The sequence below is a fragment of the Phoca vitulina genome, unplaced genomic scaffold (genome assembly GCF_004348235.1).
Source record: "Phoca vitulina isolate PV1807 unplaced genomic scaffold, GSC_HSeal_1.0 scaffold20, whole genome shotgun sequence".
NCBI classification, from domain to species: domain Eukaryota; kingdom Metazoa; phylum Chordata; class Mammalia; order Carnivora; family Phocidae; genus Phoca; species Phoca vitulina.
The window spans coordinates 40,828,247-40,853,269 of NW_022589723.1; the positions used below are offsets into that span (position 1 = coordinate 40,828,247).

The 25,023-nt window shown below is 55.3% G+C and overlaps 1 protein-coding gene across 1 annotated transcript in view; it reads right to left on the bottom strand.

Annotated features, from left to right (window-relative positions):
* Positions 1-925: 925 nt before the first annotated feature.
* The window catches only part of PSTPIP1 (proline-serine-threonine phosphatase interacting protein 1), a 45,843-nt gene continuing 21,745 nt past the window's right edge, over positions 926-25,023 (bottom strand). The window contains exons 4-15 of the mRNA XM_032417879.1: positions 18,862-18,896; positions 18,531-18,637; positions 16,165-16,227; positions 15,446-15,544; positions 14,645-14,690; positions 7,340-7,419; positions 6,639-6,737; positions 5,448-5,544; positions 4,959-5,049; positions 2,647-2,702; positions 2,314-2,438; positions 926-1,332 (exon numbers count right to left, since the gene is read on the bottom strand). Coding sequence (XP_032273770.1) covers positions 1,201-1,332; positions 2,314-2,438; positions 2,647-2,702; positions 4,959-5,049; positions 5,448-5,544; positions 6,639-6,737; positions 7,340-7,419; positions 14,645-14,690; positions 15,446-15,544; positions 16,165-16,227; positions 18,531-18,637; positions 18,862-18,896 — 1,030 coding nt within the window. The 3' untranslated portion in view covers positions 926-1,200. The remainder of the gene's footprint in view (positions 1,333-2,313; positions 2,439-2,646; positions 2,703-4,958; positions 5,050-5,447; positions 5,545-6,638; positions 6,738-7,339; positions 7,420-14,644; positions 14,691-15,445; positions 15,545-16,164; positions 16,228-18,530; positions 18,638-18,861; positions 18,897-25,023) is intronic.

The following is a 25,023-nucleotide window of genomic DNA, read 5'->3' on the forward strand; positions in this document are numbered from 1 at the left end:
CCTCAGGGGACAGCAGCCCCCTCCAGCAGCATCTCTCAGGGTGTGCGCAGCAGAGGAGAACGGCCTGTGCCCCTTGCACCCCTGCAGTCTGGCCCCTTGTGCTGACAGTGTTGGGCTCCCACAGGTGCGTGAGGGGGAGGCCCGGGACTGAGGAGCCACCAGTGCGCACTGGCTCTCTCCCTGACACCCACTCCCGATGCCTTTGGCAAGAATGGAGCCTTCTGTGGCTGGAGCAGGCCTTTGGCAGGCCTTGGCCAGCATTGGAAGTTGTGTTTCTGGGGGCCTGGGTCCAAAAAGAGAGGCCTGAGAGCATTGAGAACAGAAGACGAGTGTGGCCACCTCAGGGCCCAGGGCCAGCCTGCATGGGCTCTGGAGCCCCTGCCTGGGTGGGATTTGCCATGTTTGACAGGAAGTGGCTCAGGCCGAAGTGGCTTCCCTACACCTCAGCTGGGTCTGGGAGACAGGATCACTTGCACCCACAAGGTGCAAAGCCTGTCCTCCTGGGCTTTGCACCATGGCCCCTTCACCTCCAGTGGACTCATCACCTATTTCCTCCCCAGACTGAGCTTGGCTCATCCCCAGAAGGTTCTAGGTGTTCCCACCTCCTCTCTGTGCTCACACATTTACCCCACTCTGATGCTCTTCTCTGTGCCCTGTCTGCTGCTGCCCTTCCGAGGCCCCTTTTCAGTCCCTCTGCTCCCAGAAAGCCTGGTGCCCCCATCACAGGACTCCTGAGCCCCTTCTCATTGCCCTACCCCGTCCTCCCGACCCCTGCGGCCTTCTCCCATTTGCCCGAGCGTGAGTGTGTCTCCCTCACAGTCTGGGAGTTCCCAGACTGGGGCCAGGGCTCTTCTCCCTCCCCAGCAGACCTCGGGACAGACCTGGCCAGGGCCTCAGTGAGGACACTGGAAGTAGGAAAGCTCTGCCCACCCCTCCCCCCAGACTTCTCCCCTCACTCCTTTGCCTCATCTTGGTTGGGGCACTTGGACACGGGGGCAGAAGAGTGAAAGGGACCCCTGCAGACCAAGGAATAAAAATGCACTCCTTTATTCCCTGTGGGAGAGACAGCTCAGGGAGCTGCCAGCATCCATTCTGGGAGGCAGGCTCCATCTTGGGGCCCCAGGAAGGCCAGGGCAGTGATTGGGGGCACCACTGGCCTCACGGGCAGGGCAGGTCCAGGTGGGGGCTGCTGCCCCTTCCTCAGAGCTTTTCCAGGTAGGAACCAGGGACAAAGCCACGCTGCCCATTCCGTTCCACTGTCCACCAGCCATCCTCCCCCTCCAGGATGACTTCCAGGATGTCTCCCGCAGAGATACTCAGCTCGTCGGAATTCTGGGCAAGAGAATGAAAGTGCATTGGGCTGGAGGGGCCACTTCGGGGGGCTGGGGGTAGGCTCTGGTCGGCACCCCCACCCCAGGCAGTAAATGCGAGTTTGTCTCCCAGGTGGGCCCAGTCCTCAGAGCTGCACCTGGCCTCCTGGAGCCACAGAATGAGGCTGCTCTCTGGGCTGGGGTGGCCTTTGGAGACAGGTAGGGTCTGGGGTGTCTGTGGGACTCAGTCTCCTGCCCTCCCTGGTTTGTCATTGTAGACCTCCCTCACCCTGGGGCTTCTTCCCCTCACTTTCCCCCTGCCGCCCCCTCCCCCCCAGCTCTGCTCCAGGCCCAGGGTCAGGTGTGCTCACCATGCTCCAAACATTCCCAGGCCCACCGCACACAGCCTCCCCAGTGCTGGTGAGCTAGCCCCTGTCGTGCAAGCACATTCTCATTCTCTTGGCCTGTCCCCCTGCCAACCAAGGACCAGGCTTTGGGAGTCTGCACAGACCACTTAGCCCCGAGGGGATGGCAGCCTTCAATCCGGGTGGACTGAGGGGGCTCTGCAACCTTACCTCAAAGCAGGGAGCAGACTGAACTCTTGAGGATCTCAGCATAGCTGCCCTGTGGCCCCCTGACCCATCCTCTCCCTGTGGACCTCAGAAAACCAACCCGGGCCCAGCTGAGGGGCTCATTCTGGCTGTGGCTTGTTCTTGGCACCCATGGCCCCAACCTGAGGGCACAGAGACTGACCCTCAGACCCTTTCCTGCAGGTTGCCCCAGCGTCTGTCAGCGTGCCTGCTCATGCACGCACACCCAGGCAGACACAGGCCCTTGTCCCCATTCATCAGTGTTTGCTCAGCAGCTCTACACCGAGCCACTCCTAAGTGCTGGGTGCTGTTCTGAGGGCGCACACGCCGGCACACCCCAGGGCACGAGCCTCTGTGTGGCCGCACTCGGGCATACCTGTGCCCTCCTGAGGAGAGGAGGGTGAGGGCCTCACCTGGGCCGTGTAGTCATAGAGCACCCTGTAGCCCTGGGCTGGCAGGGTTGGGGGGCCCGGCGCCTCCTTCACTGCGATGGCAGAGTAGACAATCTCATTCTGTTCGGGGGTTGGGGTCAGGGTCTCTGTGGAAGCTGAAAGCAGTGTGAGAGGCCTGGAGCCCACTCCTTTCAAAGGCAGTGATCCCTGGAGACTCCCCCTGGTGTGGAGCTTCCCCAGACTTGGCTCAGCCTCCCCACAAAAGCATTTGGACAACCCATCCATGCCATATAGGAGTCCTCTCCTTTCCCCTGGGCTCAGTTGTTTAGTGGCCCCTGCGTCACCCCCAGTCACCTGCAGAAGCTGCCAGTGATGTAGTCTTGGGACTCCCGTGCAGCAGTCCAGAGAACCTGGGGACAAGAAGGAAAGCAGGTGGGCCCTGGAGGGAGGGGGATGAGGCAGGGGGCCCTCAAAGCTCCAGGGCTGAGCTCCCCCAAGGGTGGTCCCAGTGGCCTTGCCTTCCCCTGCCGTACCCTCCCGGGCCTCCTTGGCACCTGCTCCTGCACCTGCTCCTCGCGGACCCTCCACACTCCGCTCCCAGGGCCCTGTGCCCCTAGACCCCTGCTCCACCCTCCCCCACTGGTGAAGCCGTTGCCCCTCAGAGTGCAGCCCAGTCGTGCCCCGCTGGGGCCTCCACCTGCCTGGGCCCAGCCAGTCCTCCTCCCTGCGCTCCACCGTGACCCGGCCAGCCCGGCCGCTCCCTGACCAGGCGACGTCGGGCCCCTGTGTACGCACGAGGCGGTGCCGCGGTCATTCACCCCTTCCCCCGTGCCTGGCTCAGGCCTGGGCGAGCGGGAGTCGTGAGGGTTGTCGAATAAAAGAACGGGACAAGCAAGAGGCGGACACTGGGGGCACCAGTGGGGAGGCAGATGTGGGTACCCCACGAAGCAGGCAGAGCTGAGGGCTACACAAGTAGAGGCTGACGCTATTCCCAGCTTCAGGAAAGGCTTCTGGGTAGGGTCGAGCCAAGTCCTGAAAGAGCTTCACCAGGCAGAGATGGCGCAAGTCCTGGCCAGTGAGCAGCAGACGTGCAGGGAGAGCTCCGCACGGGCAGAGGAGTTTGCTGAGTGGAGTGGGCCCATCGGGGGGGTGGGAGACAAGACTGGAATAGGGACTGGGCCAGACCCCAAGGGGCCCTGAGTGTGGCTCGGTGGGGCACGAGGGGCCTTTCCCACGGGCGGGGAAGTTCCGTGACACCCGCACCCCCCCAAACAAGCCCAGGGCCCGGAGTGGACACACATGCCCAGGCTGGAGACCCAGGGACAGGCGCGGGCGGACCTCAGGCTGCGCAGCTCCAACAGCAACGGCACAGTCCTGCCCCTCGGTAAAAGCCAGCAGAGCCGTGGCTGGGAGGAGCAGAGCTCGTGGAGGCCGCTGTGGGCCCTCCCCACTGCCCGTTTCTCCAGAGTCATCTGTACCTGTCCCCCCCCCCCCAGCTGTGCTTGCCTTCCAGCTGGCCCCTGCAGTGGCCCCTGCCCGCCCCGCCAGTGGCCAGGCCTCCTCCCGCCGCTGGGGCTTCTCCCTCGTCCTCATGAAGGCACCCCTTTCTGTCCTTCCTTGACATCACCCCAGGTGAGCTCTTCCGTCCAGGTGTTTAAATGACCACGTGTGTTGAGCTGGAGGTCCTCCCCAGGGCTGCAGGGAGGCCCGAGTCCCCCACGATTCCACACGGTGAGATGGTGAGGGTGTGCCTGCCCTCCTCCTGGGGTCCTGCTTCCCGGAGGGGCATGCTGTGCCTCCAGAGGCGTCCTCAGGGGAGGCTCCAGGGGTTCCTGAGGCCTCAGGAAAAAGCTGGGAGGGCTGGGAGATCCATCCACCCATCCTCATCCTTCCCTACCACCCGCAGGCAGGGCCTTCCTCAGCAGGAGGTTGGATGGAGAGAGGGCGTCACAGGGGCCTCGGGATGGGAGTGGGGCGCAGGCACCACATGAAACCTACAGATGCTGTCAGACCCCCACCGACAGGGCCCACAGACCCTCAGGAGCCTGGCTGCCGGAGACCTCCCTGAGTAGGCCATGGTGCTCTCAATGGGCTGTCGCCGTTGTCACCCAAGGCCTGAACCAAGAGAGTCCTTAGGTTCTGAGTCTGACGCAAACAACTCATGGGCTCCTTACCTAGCAAAGGCCAGTGACTTGTGCAGGTGACACAGTGAGGCGTGGTATGAGGGCCCTCTGCAGCCAGGCCAGAGAAGGGGCCCTGAGAAGCCCGGGGAACTCTCCCAAGAGTCCTGGCTCTCGGGCCTGCGCCTGTGCCCTGATCCTGCCCCAGCCGGAGAGTGCCACCACTGCAGCGTGACTGTCCAGGGCACCAACCCAGGCTAGCAGCCGGGCCCAAGGGACACGGAAGCCATCCTCGGGCCTCCCTGGAGCTCCGAGCACAGTCACTGGTGAGTAAGTGGGCTGTGATGATTTGCTTAATGTCTGGGACCCTTGGGCTGCGGGTGTCATGAGCCACATTGAGTCTGTCTTGTCCCCAGAGTGCCCAAGACCTAAACACAGCACCAGGCCCACCGTAGGTGCTCGATAAGTACATGTGGAAGAGCCACTTGCAGGTGGGAAGGCTGGACCCAATTCCTGGCGCCTCCCCAGCCCCATCAGGCACCTCACCTCTTTATCATGCCGCAGGATGGCTGGACGCCAGGGCTGCCAGATGACGGGGTGACCTCCCGATCGTAGTAGTTCTGGTAGGGCACCGGAGCTGTGGGCAGCAAGCCAGTGAGGCCCAGGGTGGCCAAGGACAGGGCAGGCAGGACCTATGCCACCTGATACCTCAACTTGTCCCTGTCCAGAGACCCAGACTCGGGCCCCACCTTCCCATTCTGGCCCTCAGCTGCCTCCGGGCTTGGGGAAGGGGTCTCTCTCACGGGCTCTAAGAGGGCCCCCCATCTCTGCCCCCGCTTCTGAGTGTTGTAGCATTCTTAAACGCTGCGCGGCCTCTGCCTCAGGCGACGGCAGGCCAGGGACCCAGCCAGGGGACTGCACCATCCCCGACCCCTTCTCTGGGTCCAGCCAAGGCTCCTGCACCCAGAAGGGAGCCGCGAGCTGCCCTGCCCCGTCCCGGCAGCGGAGGATCAGAGAGCTGGGGCCAGGCCTCACCTGGGGGCTCGGTGCCTGTGCTCTTGGCATGGATAAAGCCGTCGATGTCGGCTTCCACGCTGCAGCCTTCTAGTGTCACCCGCACCTCCTCATAGAGCTGGGGGTGGGAAAGAGCAGAGGCTGAGGGACCAGGCCTCACCTTGACGCCCACCCTCGTCCAAGTCCTGCACCTCAGTAGGCCTGAACTCTGGCCAGGAGCCCCCGTCCCACCAGCCTCCTCACGGGCCTTGTGTGCACAGCTCAGTGCCTATATTTGGGGGCCGTGGCATGAGGGGTCAGAGCCCCGGCTGACAGCTTCTCCTGGTTCCTAAACACTTGCTGTGTGCAAGGTCCTATGCAAGGGGCCTACCTCACTCCTGTCCTCGGAAGGAGACACTGCTTTCCCCCATTTTACAGACAAGGAAACAGGAAAAATGACTTGCCCAAGGTCACAGAGCAAGAATTCATTGCAGCCAGACTGGATTTCATTTGAGAAGATCCAAAGCCCACACTCCTTCCTCTGCCGTAAGGAAGGCACCACATGGGCTCAAGTCATTTTGGGGGGAAAACCCCCAAACCCCACAGTCCATGGGCAGAAGGGGTCAGGCAAGGAATAGCAGTGGGCATGAGGGAGTCCGAGCTACCTCAAAAGAGAGCTCATGGCTCTCAGGCTGCATCAACAGAGGTCAGAGCCCCTGGTGTGGAAGTGGCAGCCCCCCCTGTCCTGGGGGACCCCACCCCAACACTCCTGGCATGTAGAGTTCAGTAAGGGGAGCCAGGATACCCCAGAGAGTCTGGGGGGCAGAGGAGGGACTGGACCTTGGCTCCTGCAAGCACCAGCTGTGGAGGAGAGCCGCCCAGGGTCCTCCAGCATCTCTGCAAACCTCTGAGAGGCAGTGTCCACCGACCTCCCCGACCCCAGCAGAGGGGGCAGGTGCTCTGTGGCCCTGAGAGCAGAGCCGAGGACCTTGGAGGCAGGGGTGGGCAAAGAGGCAGATGCCAGGGCAACCACAAAGGCAGTCTTCCAGGTAGGGAGGCCAGGGCCCTATACTGAGCCCCCTGTCCTTGGGGCCCCAGGGGCAGAGGCTAAGCCCCGAGGTGTTTGTTGATGGACTCAGATGGACCCGGGCATGCTGTTGTCTGCAGGCTGCCGTCCCCTCACACCCCCACCCCAGCTCACTCTCTGGCCCTCCCTGTCCTTAGTCCCCCCACCTCATCGTCCTTGACACACTGCAAGGAGAGCTGGTTGCAGTGCACCCACATGGAGTTGCGAAGGATGGTCAGTCGGTCAAACTCTTGCAGCTGAAAGGCCTGGGAGGTGGAGGCGGGATGGAAGTGAGAAGTGAGGACGGGCTTGCGGGGCCAGGCCAGACTGGGCCCTGCCCGACGCATCCCCACCTCAGGAGGTGCTGACTAGCTACACCCCGCTCTGCCGAGTCCAGAGGAAACACCCTTCCTGGGGCTCCCCACCCCCACCTCTGTGCCGGTGCCTGAGGCTTCCGGCTCCGAATGCCCTCACCCTCCCTCCGGGCTCCACCACACACTGGAAGAAGCCCTGGGGAGTGTTGTAAGAGGAGCACTGGACCTGGCGTCCTGAAGCCTGTCTCCCAGGCCTTTGTCCACCAGCAGGACCCAGAGAAGCTATGAGTTTTGTCTGAGCCTCAGTTTTGCCCTCAGCAGAAAGGGGTGAAGGCTGCCTGCCTAAAACAAAGGGCCCCAGGGCACAAAGCCAGATGGTGAGCTCCCAGAGACAGGGACCCAGCGCTGGGACTGGGGAGAGAGTGGACCGGTGAATGAGGGAATGAGGCCTTCCTCCCGTCACTGCCTTGCTTTCCCCCACGAAGCAGCTGGAGGGATGGACATCTTTCCCATTTTGCAGCTGGGAAAAGGGCTCCATGCCCAAGGTCACTCACCTCACAAGTGGTCCGGTGTTCCTGCTCCCACTCGCCCCGCACCTTCTCCAACTGTTCAATGTTCTGCTTGTACACTCGCTCTGGAAGCACAGGTGGGCCTCAAGGAGGCCAAGGCCCAGACACCCTCCCCGACTCTCCACCCCTTTGCTCCCACAGTGCCCCTGTACCGAGTGCCCTCCAGGTCCTTGGAGTGCCCCCTCCTCCCTCAGAGAGACCTGCCCTGGCTTCTGGTGCCACATTTGAATGCCTGTTAGGGCCACCTACTCTGGTACTGGTCTTGGCGGTGACTCTTAACTCCCCACTGTGCTCTGAGCTGCCCAGGGCTGCAGTGGAGCCCATACCTCAAGATCAGAGTTCAGGCCTCTTGCCATCCCTGGGTCCCACCCTCTCACACTTTCTAGATGGGAAACTGAGGCTTGGAGAAGGCAGCACTGAAGGAGGTAGGGGGAGCATGGGAGCTGTGGAGATGGAACCCAGCAGACTTGGCCATGACCTCCATTCCCAGAAATCTGAGGGACACCTATCTGCCAGCCAAGGGAGCAGCTGGGTCCTGGGAGAGGCAGAGCAGAAGGGAGAGCATTTCCAGGGAGAGTGGGGGTGAGCTCTCCGGACTAGGAGGTGTGCCAACAGAGACAAGGCATGTTGGGGGAGGGGGGTTCTGGCATCTGGTGAAGGATAGAAGAGAAAGAGGCCTAGAGAAGGCTGTGTGTGTGTATGAGAGAGGTGAGTGGGTCTGTCTCCCATGATGGCAGGGCTGTGAAAGTCCTGGGCTCTGGAGCCAGATAGCCTGGGTTGAAATGCAGTCACCACCACTTCTTGGCTGTGTGACCTTAGGTAAATTACTTAACCTCTCTGTGTCTCAATTTCCTCATTTGTTAAAAAGGGGGTTGCAACAGTGTGGCCGAACCAGTGGGGGCTGACCTCACCCACCAGCAAGCCTCAGCAGTCACAGCCAACCCTCTCAGCGAACTGTGCTGGTCGCTGAGCAGCCCCCCCACCAGCAAGCCTCAGCAGTCACAGCCAACCCTCTCAGCTAACTGTGCTGGTCGCTGAGCAGCCCTCCCCACCAGCAAGCCAGCAAGCCTCCCCACCAGTCACAGCCAAGCCACAACAGGAGGGTATATGCAGCCCACACAGGTGGTCCCTCCGGAGTCCTGCTTCTAGTGAACAGGAAGGACTGTGCACTGGGCCCCACAGGACACCTTCTACATAAGACCACTACTTTCAAGTCCAGGATACATAACTGACTTACCTAATACATAGAAACAAACACAGACAAAATGGGGGGAAGAGGAGTATGTTCCAAATGAGAGAACAAGACAAAACCTCAAAAAAAGAGAACAAAGCAAAGATAAACAATCTACCTGATAAAGAGTTCACAGTGATAGTCATAAAAATGTTTACCAGACTTGAGAGGAGAGTGGATGAACTCAGAACTTCAACGAAGAGATGGAAAAAAAGAACCAAGCAGAGCTGAAGAATTTAATAACTGAAATGAAAAATACACTAGAGGGAATCCACAGCAGATTAGAGGATGCAGAAGAACAGATCAGGGATCTGGAAGATAGGGTAGTAGAAAATTTCCAAGATAAATAGCAAGAAGAAAAAAGAATTTTAAAAATGAGGATAGGTTAAGGGATATCAGGTGTACTAAAATTTGCATTTTAGGGGCCCCAGAAGCTAAAGAGAGAAGGGGGCAGAAGACTTACTTGAAGAAAGAATAGCTGAAAGCATCCCAAGCCTGGGGAAGGAAACGGACATCTGGGTCCAGACATCCAGGGTCCAGGAATCACAGAGAGCCCCAAACAAGACAAGACAAACCCAAAGAGGCCCACACCAAAACAAATAATCATTAAGAGATCAAGAATTAAAGCTAAGAAATCTTAAAAGCAGCAAGAGAGAAGCACCTAGTTATATATAAGGGACACCATGAAGCTAACAACTGATTTTTTCAGCAGAAACTTTGCAGGCCAGAAGGGAGTGGTGTGATATGAATAAAATGCTGACAGGAAAAAAAAACAAAAACAAAAACAAAAACAACCTAAGGGTGTCTACCTGGCTCAGTTGGTGGGAGTATGTGACTCTTGATCTTGGGGTTGTGAGTTTGAGCCCCACGTTGGGTGTAGAGATTACTTTAAAAAAATTAAAACCCCTAAAATCAAGAATACTCTACTTAGCAAGATTATCATTCAAAGAAAAGTTAAAGGAGTTCATCATCGCTAAACTGACCTTACAAGAAATGTTAAAGGGATTTTTTTTTTAATGGAAAAGAAAAGGCCGTAACTAGAAGCAAGAAAATTATGAAAGGGAAGAAGTTCACTAGTAAAAGCAAACATATTGTAAAAATAGTAGATCAATCACTTATCCAACTAGTGTGAAGGTTTGAAGAAAAAAGTAGTAAAATCAATTATATCTACAAAAATTAATCGAAGAATATGCAGAATAAAAAGATGTACAATATGACATACATAAAATGTAGAGGGGGGAGTAAAAATGCAGTGCTTTTAGAATGTGTTGGAACTTAAGTGACCATCAACATAAAATAAACTGCTATATACATAGAATATTATATATGAACCCCGTAATAACCACAAACCCAAAACCTATGATAGATACACAAAAAATAAAGAGAAAGGAACCCAGCCATAACACTAAAGAAAGTTATCAAATCATAAGGGAAGAGAGCAAGAGAAGAACTACAAAAACAACCAGAAAACAGTTAACAAAATGCCAATAAATACATAGTTATCAGGGACGCCTGGGTGGCTCAGATGGTTAAGCATCTGCCTTCGGCTCAGGTCATGATCCCAGGGTCCTGGGATCGAGCCCCACATTGGGCTCTGTGCTCAGCAGGGAGTGTGCTTCTCCCTCTCCCTCTGCCTGCCTGCTGCCTACTTGTGGTCTCTCTCTCTCTCTCTCTCTCTGTCAAATAAATAAAATCTTTAAAAAAAATACATATTTATCAATAATAACTTTAAATACAAATGGACTAAATGCTCCAATCAAAAGACATAGGGTGACTGAATGGATAAAAAATAAGACCTATTTAGAGGTGCCTGGTGGCTCAGTTGGTTGAGCATCTGATTCTTGATTTCGACTCAGGTCATGATCGCAGGCTCATGGGATCAAGCCCCATGTCAGGCTCCACACTCATCGTGGAGTCTACTTGTCCCTCTCCCTCTGGGTTTCTCCCCATGCTCTTGCTCTCTCTCGCTCTCAAATTGTTTTTAAAAAATAAGACCCATCCAAATACTGCCTCCAAGAGACTCACTTCAGACCTAAAGACACATAAAAATGAAGGGATGGAAAAAGATACTCCATGTAAATGGAAGCAACAACAACAACAACAAAAGCTGGGGTAGAAATAATCAGACAAAACAGACTTTTCAAAAAGACTGTAACAAGAGACAAAGATGGGCATTACACAGTGATAAAGGGATCAGTCCAACGAGAGGATATAACAATTGTAAATATCCATGCACCCAACATAGGGGTACCTAAATATATAAAGCAAGTAGTGACAAATGCAAAGGGAGAAATTGACAGTAATACAACAATATTAGGAGACTAACTCCACTTACATCAATGGATAGATGATCCAGACAGAAAATCAATAAGGAAACGATGTCTTTGAATGACACTTCAGACCACATGAACTTAGATATGTACACAAGATTCCATCCCAAAACAGTAGAATACACATTCTTTTCAAGTGCACATGAACATTCTCCAGGATAGATCACATGTTAGGCCACAAAACAAGTCTCAGTAAATTTAGGAATGTTAAAATACTACAAAGCATCTTTTCTGATCACAACAGTATGAAACTAGAAATCAATTACAAGGGAAAAACTGGAAAAAAAAAAAAAACCCACAAACACATGGAAGTAAACAACATGCTACTAAACAACCAATGGGTCAATGAAGACTCAAAAAGGAAACCAAAAAATACTTGGAGATGAATGAAAATGGAAACACAACATTTCAGAATCTCTGTGAGGTGGCCAAAGCAATTCTAAGAGGGAAGTTTATACCAATACAGGCTTACCTCACGAAACAAGAAAAACCTCATATGAACAATCTAATCTTACATCTAAAGGAACTAAAAAAAAGAACAAAGCCCAAAGTTAGTAAGGAAGGAAATAATAAAGATTAGAGTGGAAATAAATGAAATAGAGACTAAAAAAACCCACAACAGATCAAATCAATAGATCAATAAAACTAAGAGCTGGTTCTTTGAAAAGAAACAAAATTGATAAACCTTTAGCCAGACTCATTAAGAAAAAAAGAAAGAGGACTCAAAATCAGAAATGAAAGAGAAGTTAAAACCGACACCACAAAAATATAAAGGATTAGAAGAGACTACTAGAAAAAAACGGATGCAGAAAAACCATTTGACAAAACTCAACATCCATTCATGACAAAAACTCTCAACAAGTAGGTTTAGAGGGAACATACTTCAACATCAAATGAAGGCCATATATGACAAATCCACAGCTAACACCATATCAATAGTGAAAAGTTGAAAGCTTTTCCTTTAAGATCAGGAACAAGACAAGGATGTCCATTCTCACCATTTTTATTCAGCAATCAGAAAAGAAAAAGAAATAGCCAAATTGGTAGGGAAGAAGTAAAAGCGCCACTATTGGCAGATAACATGACACTGTATACAGAAGGCCCTAAAGCTTCCACCAAAAAACTATTTTGCAGGATACAAAATCAATATACAGAAATCTGTTGTACTTCTGTACACCAATAATGAACTAGAGGAAAGAGAAATTAAGAAAACAATCCCATCTATAATTGCACCAAAAAGAATAAAATACCTAGGAATAAATTTAATCAAGGAAATGAGAGACCTGTACTCTGAAAATGAAGGCCTTGATGAGAGAAATTGAAGACAACACAAATAAATGGAAAGATACACCACGTTCATGGATTAGAAGAATTAATATTGTTACAATGTCCACACTACTCAAAGAAATTTACAGATTCAATACAATCCCTATCAAAACACCAACATTTTTCACAGAACTAGAACAAATCCTAAAATTTGTACAGAACCACCAAAGACCCCGAACAGCCAAAACAATCTTGAGAAAGAGTAACAAAGCTGGAGGTATCACAATCCCAGATTTCAAACTATACTACAAAGCTATAGTAATCAAAACACATACCGGTACATAAACAGATCCATAGGAACAGAATAGAGAGCTCAGAAATAAACCCATGTTCATATGGTCAATTAATCTACAACAAAGGAGGCAAGAATATACAATGGGGAAAAGACAATCTCTTCAATAAATGCCACTTGGAAAACTGGAGAGCTGCATGCAAAAGAATGAAACCGGACCACTTCCTTATACCACACACAAAAATAAACTAAAATGGATTCAAGACCTAAATGTGAGACTGAAACCATAATGGTCCCAAAAGAAAACCTGGGCAGTAAACTCTTGGATGTCAGCCTTAGCAATATTTTTCTGCATCTGTTTCTTCAGTGAAGGGAAACAAAAGCAAAAATAAACAATTGGAACTACATCAAACTAAAAAGCTTTTGCACAGCAAAGGAAACCATCCACAAAATGAAAAGACAACCAACTGAATGGGAGAAGATAAGGGGATAATATTCAAAATATATAAAGAATTCATACAACTCAACATTAAAAAAATACAACCCTGGGGCACCTGGGTGGTGCAGTCTGTTAAGTGTCTGACTCTTGTTTTTGGCTCCGGTCATGATCTCGGGGTCGTGGGATCGAGCCCCGTGTTGGACTCTGCGCTTGGCGTGGAGTCTGCTTGAGTTTCTCTCTCCATCTCCCTCTGCCCCCCACCATGCATTCTCTCTCCCTCTCTAAAATAAATAAATAAATCTTAAAAAAAAAAAAAAACCCAGTCTGATTAAAAAGTGGGCAGAAGACCTGAGGGGCGCCTGGGTGGCTCAGTCGTTAAGCGTCTGCTTTCGGCTCAGGTCATGATCCCAGGGTCCTGGGATCGAGCCCCGCATCGGGCTCCCTGCTCCGCGGGAAGCCTGCTTCTCCCTCTCCCACTCCCCGTGCTTGTGTTCCCTCTCTCGCTGTGTCTCTCTCTGTCAAATATAAAAAAAAAAAAAAAAAAAAAAAGTGGGCAGAAGACCTGAATAGGCATTTTTCCAAAAATGACATACAGATGACAAATAGACACATGAAAAGATGCGCAATATCACTCATCATCAGGGAAATGCAAATCAAAACCAGTGAGGTATCACTTTATACCAGTCAAAATGGCTAGGATCAAAAAGACAGGAAACAACCAGTGTTGGCGAGGATGTGGAGAAAGGGGAACCCTCTTGCACTGCTGGTGGGAATGCAAGCTGGTACAGCTACTCTGGGAAATAGTATGGAGCCTCCTCAAAAAATTACAAACAGAACTAACATACAATCCAGTAATTCCACTTCTGGCTATTTACCTGAAGAAAATGAAAACACTAATTGGAAAAGATACATGCACACCTATGCTTACTGCAGCATTATTTACAATAGGCAAGATGTGGAAGCAGCCTCAGTGTCCACCGACTGATGAATGGATAAAGAAGAAGTGGTATATGTATACAATGGAATATTATTCAGCCACAAAAAGGAAAGAAATCTTGCCATTCTTGACAACATGGATGAACCTAGAGGGTATGATGCCAAGTGAAATAAATCAGACAAAGAGAAATGCCATATGATTCCACTTTATGTGTGAAATCTAAAAAATGGAACAACAAAAAAACAGAAACAGAATCATAAAAATAGAGAACAAACTGGTTGCCAGAAGGCAAGGGGGTGGGAAGATGCACAAAATAAGTGAAGTGGATTAAGAGCTATAAACTTCCATTTATAAAATACATGAGTCACAGGGATGAAAAGTACAGCGTAGGGAATAGAGTCAATAATATTGTAATAACACTGTGCGGTGACAGGTGGTAACCACATATATCTTGGTGAGCATTGCATAATGCTTATAATTGTCGATTCACTGTTGTACACCTGAAATTAATATAGTATCGTATGTCAACTATACTTCAATTAAAAATTTAAAAGGGGGATAGTAATAGCGCCACCTCATAGGATTGTTATGCAGAGTAGTTGAAACATGCAAAGTACCAAGAACACGTATGTTTTTATTTTACTTGCATGATTATGTGAGAGTGGTGAGCATGTGCCTCTGTACAGTCATGTGTCCGTGTGTGTCCCCAGGGTGAGGAGAGTGGTGTGCAGGGGGCGGGGGCCAGGCCTGTCTGGCCACCATCCCAGGTTAGAGGAAGGGGACAGGGCTGCGTACCTGCCTCCATGGCTGAGTCCTTGCACTGCTTGGCCTTGTTCTGGCTCTGAGGAGACGGAGGGAAAGCCATGCTGAGCTGGCCCCAGCCCTCGGGGTCCCAGCCTCCCCGGGGGGCTCTGAAGTGCTTCCGTCCCACCCTTCCTGAGCCACCCAAGAGGACACTCAGGAGCCGACTGTGGGCACCTTCCACCGTTTACTCCAGCCTCACTCCACAGAGGACCCCAGTCAAAAAGGGTCCAATAAAAATAAATAAAAACAGAAGCGTGCAGCCCATGCACACAGGTGTGACAACTGGATGTGAAGACCTGAGGGAGAAATGTGGATGGGGCCAGGTCCCGCTGCTCCACCTGGCCACCGCTGACCCCGCTGGCTGGGACTTGGGCTCTGCTTTCGACTTGCTGCCCCTAAGTCGCCCTTGGGCCCCTGTTCACCCTCACCCCAGAGGCCAGAGCAGTCAAGACGCTGGGCTCTGGATGACCTGGGTGTGCATCCTTTCTCCATTGCTTCCTGGCTCTGAGACCTTGGACAATTCACTCACCGTCTCTGGGCCTGTTTCCTCTCTGTGACATGGGTCTCCCGAGCCCCTCTCCAAGGGTTATGTGAGAGTTAGCTGGTCCTGCCTGTCCATGCCCTGAGATTCTAGGAAACTCCTTTCACAGATGGGGAGATGGGGGTTCAGAGAGGAGTGAGCAGATGTCCCAGATGCAGACCTTTCTCGGGGTGTCTATCACACCCCCTCCTTCCCTCCCTGCCCTGTTCCAGCCCTGGGTGACACCATATGGCCTCAGCGGCCCCACGCACCTTCTCCACCTGCTTCTGGGGGCCATTGGTGCTAATGCGCTCGAAGGCCTGCTCAGCGTCATCGGCATCACGGCACTTCTGCTCATATGACTTCTTGGACTGGGGGAGTGGAGAAGCAGGACTGGGGGGGGCGCCCAGAGTGAGGCTCCCTGAACCCAGCCTCCCTTCTCCCTGTCGGGGGGCTGTGGGTGGAGTGGGGGCCTCCTGACGAGGGACAGGGGTCTGGGGGTCCAGAAGGGCGATGGAGAGAGGAGTTTTGTTCCCAGGCCCTGCCCCCCTGGGGACAGTGTGGCCCTGCCCATGGCCGCATCCTCTTTAAAGACATGGTCACATCAAACCACCAGCAGGTCCCTGAAAATGCCATGCTGGCCTCTGCACATGCTGTCCCCTCTTGCAGAACCCCTTTTCTCCTTCTCCCTAGGGGAGACAGCTCAGGGGTCCCTTCTCCCTCCACCCCAAGTCCCCAGCTGACAGCATGGATCATCGTGTGGGCCACTGTCTGGGACTGCCCGCCTGCTCATCAGTCAGGAGCTCCCCAAGGGCAGGGCCTGGGCCTATCCACATGGGCCCTTGGTTCCCTGTGCAGCCCCGAGCATCCAACAGGCCATGGTGTGTGTTGTTGGATGGGTGGTCGGAGGCTGGCCCTGTCCCAGGGGCCCAGCCCAGGGCTCTTGGGGTCCACACCATGCGTCCTCCAGGCCCATAACCCTCACACTCACATCCATGGCTTTCTTGTAGAGAGATAGCTTGGTCTTCTGGACACGGTCCATGACGGCCTCGTACTGTAGGCGACACAAGGCTCTGAGCAAGGGGGCTGTGGCCTCAGGACGCTCCCTAGGCCAAGAGGACTGGTGTCCCTGGGATGAGGCACAGCATCCCCTCCTGGCCCTGAAGGGGGCAGTGACAATATGTCCTCCCTCTCCTGTGCCCTGCTCTTTCACAATCTGCTCAGGACAGAACACTAGAGCCCAGGACAGGATGTGCCCATCACATCTTTTTGCCTCAGACTCCAGCCACGATTTGGTCTCTATCCCCGGACTACCCACCCTGCACACACACACACACACACACACACACACACAGAGCTCACTCATAGCCTCTGTACCTTCTCACGCCTGTCACACGCTGTGTACACACGCATGCCAAGTTCACATGACACACACACACAAGTACACACTAACAGGCCCCCATTGTTCCCACTGCTCACACTTGCACACCCAGGCCTTCATGTGCACACTCAGAGTGCCCACAGACACCACTCATAAGTACACACAAGCACACTCTCCCGCGTCCCCATGCACAGCCGTGGCCTGTTCACACAGGGGCACACACACGCACAAACACGCACAGCCGACTTCTGCTGCTTGTGCGCACGCAGGGTCACTGCACCCCTACCTCACCTCGCAGGCTTCTTGCTCAGGCAGAGAGAATGAAATGCAGCTTGGACAGAGGTTGGGGTGTAAGGAGCACCGGAGCTGGCTGGGCTTGGGGTCTCAGTGGGGCCCGTGCCGGCGGGGAGACATCGGGCGAGCCCGCGGGTCACAGAGGCGCGGGCACACCCACGCGGAGACACCCGTCCCCGCTCACCGGCAGGCACACACGTGTGCCAGGCCCCCTGCCCCCCTGCCCCTCTCTCTCTCGCACACACGTACACACACACACACGTGTCCATATGCACACGTGTATACACATGAGCCCAGACTGTGTCCCCGCCAACTACATCACGGTTCTCCACTTGTGGGGGCCCTGGCTGCTCTGGGGAAGGCATCTCTCCGGCTGCAACAGCTCTTGCGGACACGACAGCCCCTCTGGCCACAGGAGAACTCAAAATAGCCAGTCTGGGGCCTCGCTGTCTCGGCGGGTGCTCTGCACCCTGCGGGCGAGTCCCAGCTCAGAGAGGTCACCTGCTCCAGCGCCTCGAGGCGGAGCTGGCCTCTGGGGCTGGCTTTGGAGACCAGCTGTCTGCTCAGGGACCCAAATTTAGAATCCTGAAAGCCCGAGCCCCCGGGGGGCTGGCTGGGCGGATAGGGCGGGCAGCGACTCTAGATTTCTGTGGTCAGAGCCGCTCATCAGAGCCGGAGCCCTGTCTGAGAAGACTGAGGGGGGCCTGGTCCACGGCTGGGTCCCCAAAGCTTGGGAGGTGGCCTGCAAGAGGGAAACTGAGGCACAACGAGGAGAAGAGCTTGCTCAGGACACCCAGGCCCAGCCTGGATCCAGCTGTGAGCTGGCAAGCCTTTCCCTTCACAGCTCAGTTGGGTGGACTTTTCCATTTTTCAATTCTTTGGAGAGTCTGCAATGATCCTTCATCTCCAAGTGAGAAGTGTTTCTGTGTGCTGGCCTCTCCCATCCTGTCCGGGGTGCCACCCTCAACACTAAAGCCTTGAGAGGCTGAGCACATGTCCCCACCTGCCTTCCCAGCAGCCACGTGCTCAGCCAGTCAGAGAGTCTCAGGCCTGGGAGGGGGCCCTGGGACACTGAGGTCACTAAACCCACCCCCCACCCCACCCCTGTAGCTTCCAGACTCTGCTTGCATACCTTCCATGATGGGGACCTTACTTCCTTTCCATGTAGTCCCTCCATCTAGGGACAGCCACACCCTGCCCACGGGTGAGAAGTACCTTGGGATGCCGAGGTAAGCCCACAGCGCCCCACCGCCACCCGCAGCCTCTGTCTGCCCCTCTCAGCCTGGGCAGCCCCACAGAGCAGCTACTATGGCTGGCCACCAAGTCTGCCTTCCTCCTGGACAAGCAGCCCTGACCCTTGGGCTGAGGACCAGTTTCTGGCGACTCCCCAAATCAGGTTGCCGCCTTTGGATACCCCCAAGCTGTCAGTGATCCTCCACAGTCTGTTGTAGGAAGGTAATCAAAAAGACCTATCCCTTTCCCTCTTCCTGGCATGAGACAGCTCAGGGGAAGACCCCCAGTGGGGCTCTCAGGCCTGCACACCGGGCCCGGGTTCCAGTGGCCCGTCCCCGCCCACACCCATCCCCTCGACATCGAGTCACTCTCACCCCCAAGCCTGGAGTGCTGTCTCCCACCCTCCACGGGCTCCGTGTGGAGGGCCCATGCCCCCGCACCCACCTCACCTTCTTCCTCTGCTCTTTCTGTCTCTCACGGAACTCCTCGAGGCTCCGCAGCTCCTCGCGCAGGGCCAGGGCCAGCTGGATGTGGGAGCTGCCCACATTCTCCATTTCTGGGGGCAGAGCACAGAGGCGTGGAGCCCCAACCCCCCCCCCCCCGACCCGTGCCTGGACCAGCCCTGCACCTCCCAGACCCTCCGCCAGCCTCAGAGCCCTGTGTGCAGCCTGAGCACCCCTCTCCCCGCCAGAACCTATCTGCTTCCATCTATGGGGACACGGCTGTTCCCAGAAGGTCCTGTCACCCTGCAGCCTTGGGTTGTGGGCAGTCAGGACTTACGCTGCTTCAGGGAGTCAAAGGAAGCCCTCAGGGAGCTGCAAAACAGAAAGGCCAGGGTCAGGGGGAGGAGGGCACAGCAGGCCTGGAATTCCCCCCACCCCAGGGACTTTTCATTTGGTGGGAAGGCTAGCTCTAGGTCACTCACACACACTGATCTAGACCCAGACAGTGACCACCCCCTCAGAACCAAGCTGGGATTTCTGGAAGGCAGAGCTCCTCTTTGGAGGTGATAAAGCCATCACACCTCCTGGCAGTGGCAGAGTGCTCCTGGCTTCTGCATGTTTTCAGGGCTCTCCCTCCCTCACTGGGGTCCCTCTCCCACCCAGTCCTCTCCCGTCAGGACGAGCTGAAGCAGGAGAGCGCAGGGTTCAGACCTGGCTTTAGGCAAGTGGCCTGGAGGGTGTTTGGAAGAAGCTGGGTGGGAGAGGCAAGCAGGGCAGGGGTACAAGAGGAGAGACAGGTGGGGCCTTAGGGCAGGAAGAATGGGATGTACGGGTGAGGACAGCAAGAGGCTGTCCCTGTCCCTGGCTGGGGCGGCTGGGCAGACGGTGACATTTCCAAGACGGGACCCAGGAGAGAGTACATGACCCAGGAGGGTGTATACAATAGGGTGCACCCAGCTTGGGGTGCCTGAGAGAACCCCTCAGGAGGAGTCAGGAGGCAGCAGTGTGGCCATTCTGGGGTAGAGATGTGGGTGCCACAGAGAGCAGGAAGGGAAGAGGGGGGCACTGGGGGATGATGCCCAAGGGTGGGGTTGCCAGACAGCAAATAAAAATACAGGGCTCGTAGTTACATTTGAATTTCAGATAAACGACAAATAGTTTTTGAATATAATGTAATAAATGGAACATACATCTAAAAAGTATTTGTCGTTTATCTGAAATTTGAATGTAACTGGGCCTCCTACAGCTTATCCAGCAGCCCTACTCTGGGGACTGCCGTCCAGACCACGGATGGAGCTGGTGCCTGAGCAAAGGTGTCAGCCCACCCAGGACCCAGTTCTGTCTCCTGATAGGTAACGGGGCGCCATGAGGCAAACATCCCCTTGGGTCAGAAACACGAGCAACAGGGGCGAACGCCTCTCTCCAGGTCACTGGGTCTCAGGGACAGGGGCCTCTCGGTGGGGTGGGTTCCCCATTCCGGTGGAGCAGGAGAGTGACTGGAAATCCCAGCCTGGGGAAGCAACAGGACCTGGGCGGGGCTCCTGCTCTGCACTCGCACATGCGTCGGAGCCGACCCTGGAGCCGGACAGCCTATGTGACCTTGGGCAAGGGACTTATGTTCTGTGCCTTGGTTTCCCCTTCTGTAAAATGAGGATAATAACACAAACAGGATGGTTGTGAGGAATAAATTAATTAATATGTCTAAAGTACCTCCGTCAGGACCTGGTTGTTGTCGCACAACCCTCCCCCTAGTCACATCTGCACATCCCTGTCCTAGGTTGGGGGGTTCCCCAGGTCCCTGAATCTGACCTGAGCTGTACCTCCAAATTGCCCCACCTAAGAGCTTACTGGGTGCCCCCTCTTATCAGAAACCCGCCAGGTTTTGCAGTTCAGGTTGGGGTGCCCTTGAGGTTCTCTGTGGGGCTCCATAGGTCGGACCCCTTCTCACCTCCCCATAGCCCGAGCGGGCACGTGGAGCAGACAGACTGGTGTTCACCAGCAGCTGTGTGAGGGGAGCCTGGGCCCGTCATGGCCCAGCGAGGGCCCGTGGGTGTCAAGTCTCCAAGTGCACCCAGAGACGGAGCGCAGAGGTTGCAGACTGGCCTAGGGCGGTATCTGGGGTAACATTCTCTGCCTGTGTTGGTGGCCCCTTAACCAAGGAGGCGAAATAAGCTGTGGCTCCCTCTGCACCAGGATGCCTGAGGAGGCGCAGTCAATCGAGGCAGAAAAAGAAACTGAGGCCAGAGCGTGACCGGGCGTGCTGGGATCTCACAGAGGCAGCAGGCAGGGACCGGGTCGCTGGCCGCCCGCTCCGCCGCCCCCTGCCCGGCCCCGCGCTCCCCTCCGCTCCCCTCCGCTCCCCTCCGCTCCCCTCCGCTCCCCTCCGCTCCCCTCCGCCGAGACGCGCGCCCGCCCCCTGGTGGCCATATGTCCTCTTGCCGTCCTCCCGGGACAGCCCTGGGCTCCTGCCCTCCTGCCGTGGTCTCCCCGCAAGCCTTGCAAGGCAGGCTTTCCAGGGGCCTCCCTCTTCTCATTGGACAGTTAGGGAAACTGAGGTCAACCAGGATCAGCAACCTGTTAGGACCCACAGGGATCCAGGCCTAGGAGAGAACTGCGGGGGTCTGGCCCGTGGCCGACCCGGGCCTTAAACTAAGTAGATCTCGAAGTGTGGTCGGAAGACCAGCAGCACGACCACCACCTGCGAGCCTGTTGGAAACGCAGCTTCCGAGGCTCGGCCCCAGTCCTCCTGAAGCCGGAACTCCAGGGTGCGGCCCAGCACTCTGCGCTTTAACAGGCCTCCGCGGCCTGCTGACATCCGCTCGAATGTGAGAATGGCTGGCCTAAATTCTTTAATTCTCGATTCTCACAGCTCTGCCAGGGAGGGTCCCATCGCGATCCCCATTTTACAGATGAGAAAAACCAGCGTCAGGGAGGTGAAGAAACTGGTCCGTGGCCACACGGCGGGGGAGACGCAAGGCCAGCCCCCTGCTTCTCACCAGAGGAAGGAGAGGGGGGATTGCCAGGGTGACCCCGCCTGCCCTGGGCATGAGGGGTCAGGACTCTTCTCTGACAGAATTGACAGCTTCCAGTGGCTCTCCCTCCAACCCCTCTGCTTACTCACACACTCATGTCCTGCCTCAGTCTCTCCATTCATGGTGAGAGCCCCTCCAGGCTCAGTGTGACCCCCCTCCCCCACGGCCAGCCTCACCCACACCCCGTCAGGCCCCAAGTCCTTCATGACCACATCCCGCCCCAGAGCTCAGGGCCTGCACATCCACCGCCTGGTCTTCACCTCTTTTTAGATCTCACAGCTCACAAACACCTCAAATGCAGAATGTCCAAAACTGGACTCAGCTCCCCCCCACAAACCTCCCTTCTCAGCCCGTTTCCATCTCAGCAAAGAGCACCTGCACCTAGCTGGATGCACCAGAAACCCAGAGTCGTCCTTGTCTCAGCCCTTTCCCTCCCCCTGCACTGCCTTCTCTTTCACCTCCTCGATCTCCTCTCTGTCTGCCGCTCCCGGCTACCACCCTAGCCCCAGACCATCAGCTCCGGCCCCCCGCATCAACACTTGATAAATACCAAGGCCTTTCTCAATCCCAAACCCACCCTGCCGCACCCTCCTTGGCCCATGGACTCAGGCCCTCCCTCCCAGCCTGGGGTGTCTGTCAGGAACCACAGCCTCCTGGGACAGCTGGTCCTTCTCCCTACCCCACCCTGGGATGCTGGGTGCCTGAGTCCACAGCACTGCCATGTGACATGCAGTCTCTGTTTCCACCCTGGTCAGTCCTGATGGTGACGAAGCCCATGCTCACCTTGGGCTCCCATTGGCTTGCTGCCCATTGGGGCTGCATGGGTGGCAGTGCTCATTCCACCTGGGGTGGGGCGTGGGGGGCAGGATTGCAGGCTGTGACCACTCCAGGTCCCCTCCCCCAACTGCTCACCTCGGGGCTGCAGTCCTTCCTGCCCAGCCACCAGAGCTCCACTCACACAACAGGGCCCAGGACTCCACCTCTCTTTCTTGGCCCCAGACTCTCAAGAAGGCAGCCTTGGTTGTGTGGGGGAAGGGGGGCTTCACTTTTCCTGGAACCAGAGGCAGCCCACTGTACGTTAGCCAAGACCCTCCCCTGGAGAATGGCCTTAAACTCTGATCTTGAGGATTTGCGGAGCATTTGAAGTCTTTCTCTGCTCCATCCGACCCAGAAGAGATGGCGTCTCATAGCTTTTCTCTCTCCCGGTTCCTCCCTCTTGCTGCCAGGACCTGCTCAAGCTTCTCTTCTATTGTGTCTGTGTCGCATGGCAAGGACGGGGCCTCATGCAGGCCTCTACCCTCTGTTTTCCGCCACCAGTGTCCTTATGTGTGACTCATCCCATTGCCCTTTCTGACTTGGCTCTCAGGACGCGCCCTGAAATGCCCTGCTCAAACACGGTCAAAATTTTGAGTGTAAACACCTCCTTCCATATTCTCCCCACCATGTCACGTCCCTGCTTGAGCCTCGCTACCCCTGCCCTCCTGCTGGCCAGGAGGCTCCAGCCTCCCAGCTGACAGGAGCAGGCTCTTCTTGCCTCAGTGCTGGAGGCTGGAGGCGGGGCCTGACGGCGCTGGTGTCAGAGGGCCCCTGATGGGAATAGGGCCTGCCTGGCTCCCTCTAATGTCCTTAGCATGTCTTCATTCTCTGAGCTCACAAGAGAGATCATGGAGAAAAAAAAAATCCCTTCTGACAGGAAAACCACAGCATTTTAGGTTGTGACAAGTGCAGGTGAGGCGGGGATTCAAACCCACGTGCCTTGAGGAGGTGTCCTGAATGGCGGTAACCACCTGGGGGCTCACGGGAAGTTGGCCCCAGCCCTGCCAGCCTTGATTTCCTTTCATTTCCAGAACCCTGTGGCACCCCAGCACCCTACCTGCGGCAATGTGAGCAAGACAGGATGGGTAGGCCTGCGCAGGGGGGAGATGGGAGCAACAGCCAGAGCAAAGGCCCGGACGCTGGAAGGGAGAGTCGGGGTGAACTTTCTGCCGAGCTGGATGTGCAGTTTAAACTGTATCGATAAGCCCTTCGCCTGTGTGATGAGGTCTTTAAAGTGCATTGAAAGGGCTTGTGGGCCTCCCCTAGTTCAGGGACCAGGTCTCATATGTGCATTCTCCATTCCACAGCCCAGTGGGAGTTCGCTGAGGCAGCATGTGGAGGAGGTGAATGCTGGAAATGATTTGAAGATGGGGGTAACCTCCCTTCAATATATATGGCTGAGCCTCCAGGCTTGAGCGAGGTTTCTGGCTGGTCTGAGGTCAGAGGATCATGCAGAAATGCTGCATCTTCAGGCAGCAGAGGCCGGGCAGGCCGGCCCACTCTGCCCTCCTGCTCTCACTGGGCTTCATCTGAGGTCACTTAACTCCTCAGCTTTGGTCCTCCCCATTTGCTCCTGTCTAGCCTGTGCTTGCCCTCAGAGGAGTTAAGAATAAGCATCTCATGCAACCTAGGAGGGGGTTGGCCATGGGGGGGCTGGGGGCTTCACCCCACCAGGCGATGGGCCCTGGAGGATGCACTGCCAGCCCCATGCTGAATAACCAGGGCATTCCCAGGGGCCAACCCCAACATACTTCCAAGTCTCCATGACAATGAGGAAGTGACCTGTGCTTCCATGGCCACCCTTTACTCTTCCCACAGGGAGCCCTCCAGGTTGGAACTGGGACAGGGTGACCTGGTCCAATCCAAGACCCTAACAGTCACACAAGGGTGAGTGTTTGGGAGGACTTCCTGGAGGAGGTGGGGCAGGAGAAGGCCCTAGAGGGAGGGGTTCTGAAGCAAAGGATTGGGGAGGTTCCCCACGGTGTGCTAGAGTCTAGCTTTGGGATGGTGGACCATTCATTTTGTGTTATTTTTAAATTTTTGAATCCTCCTGACTCAGCCTAGGGCATGGCAGGCTCATCATAGGCGCTCCATAAATGCTGGCTGAGTAAATGAACGGATGATTGATGCTTGGCCCACGGTTAAGGAAAGGAATGACTGCATGGTCTCACTAATCCTAGTACATGCCACATGGCTCAACAGCTCCACTTACTGAGCGCCTGGTGTATGCAGTCAGCCGACCTGCGCGCTGCATGGGGCATGACCCTAAGGCAGGCAGCAGGTGAACCGGGATGGGTTCGACTCCTGCCCCTCTTGCCCACTGGCTCTGAATTTGCCCTGCCTTTGCCCACCTCCAGCAAGTCCTCCGGCAGGAAGGCATCTCCCCTCCCTCTCCATCTCTCCCAGGAGGCGCCCTCCCCAGGCCACCCTGCTCTGACCACCCCAGCCTGACAGTGGGTTCTCACCCACCATTCCCTGTCTGCTCTGGCAACCTGCGTCTGGGCCATGGGGCCCCTGTGCTGGGTGGGCTGAGCCATGGGGCCTGGCACTCCCGACCTGGGCTCCAGCTCCTCCTTGGTAGGCAGAAAGGCGGACCCTGTCTCTACTCCTTGCTCTCTGGGGCTCTACCCCTGATGCTCCCACCTTGGACG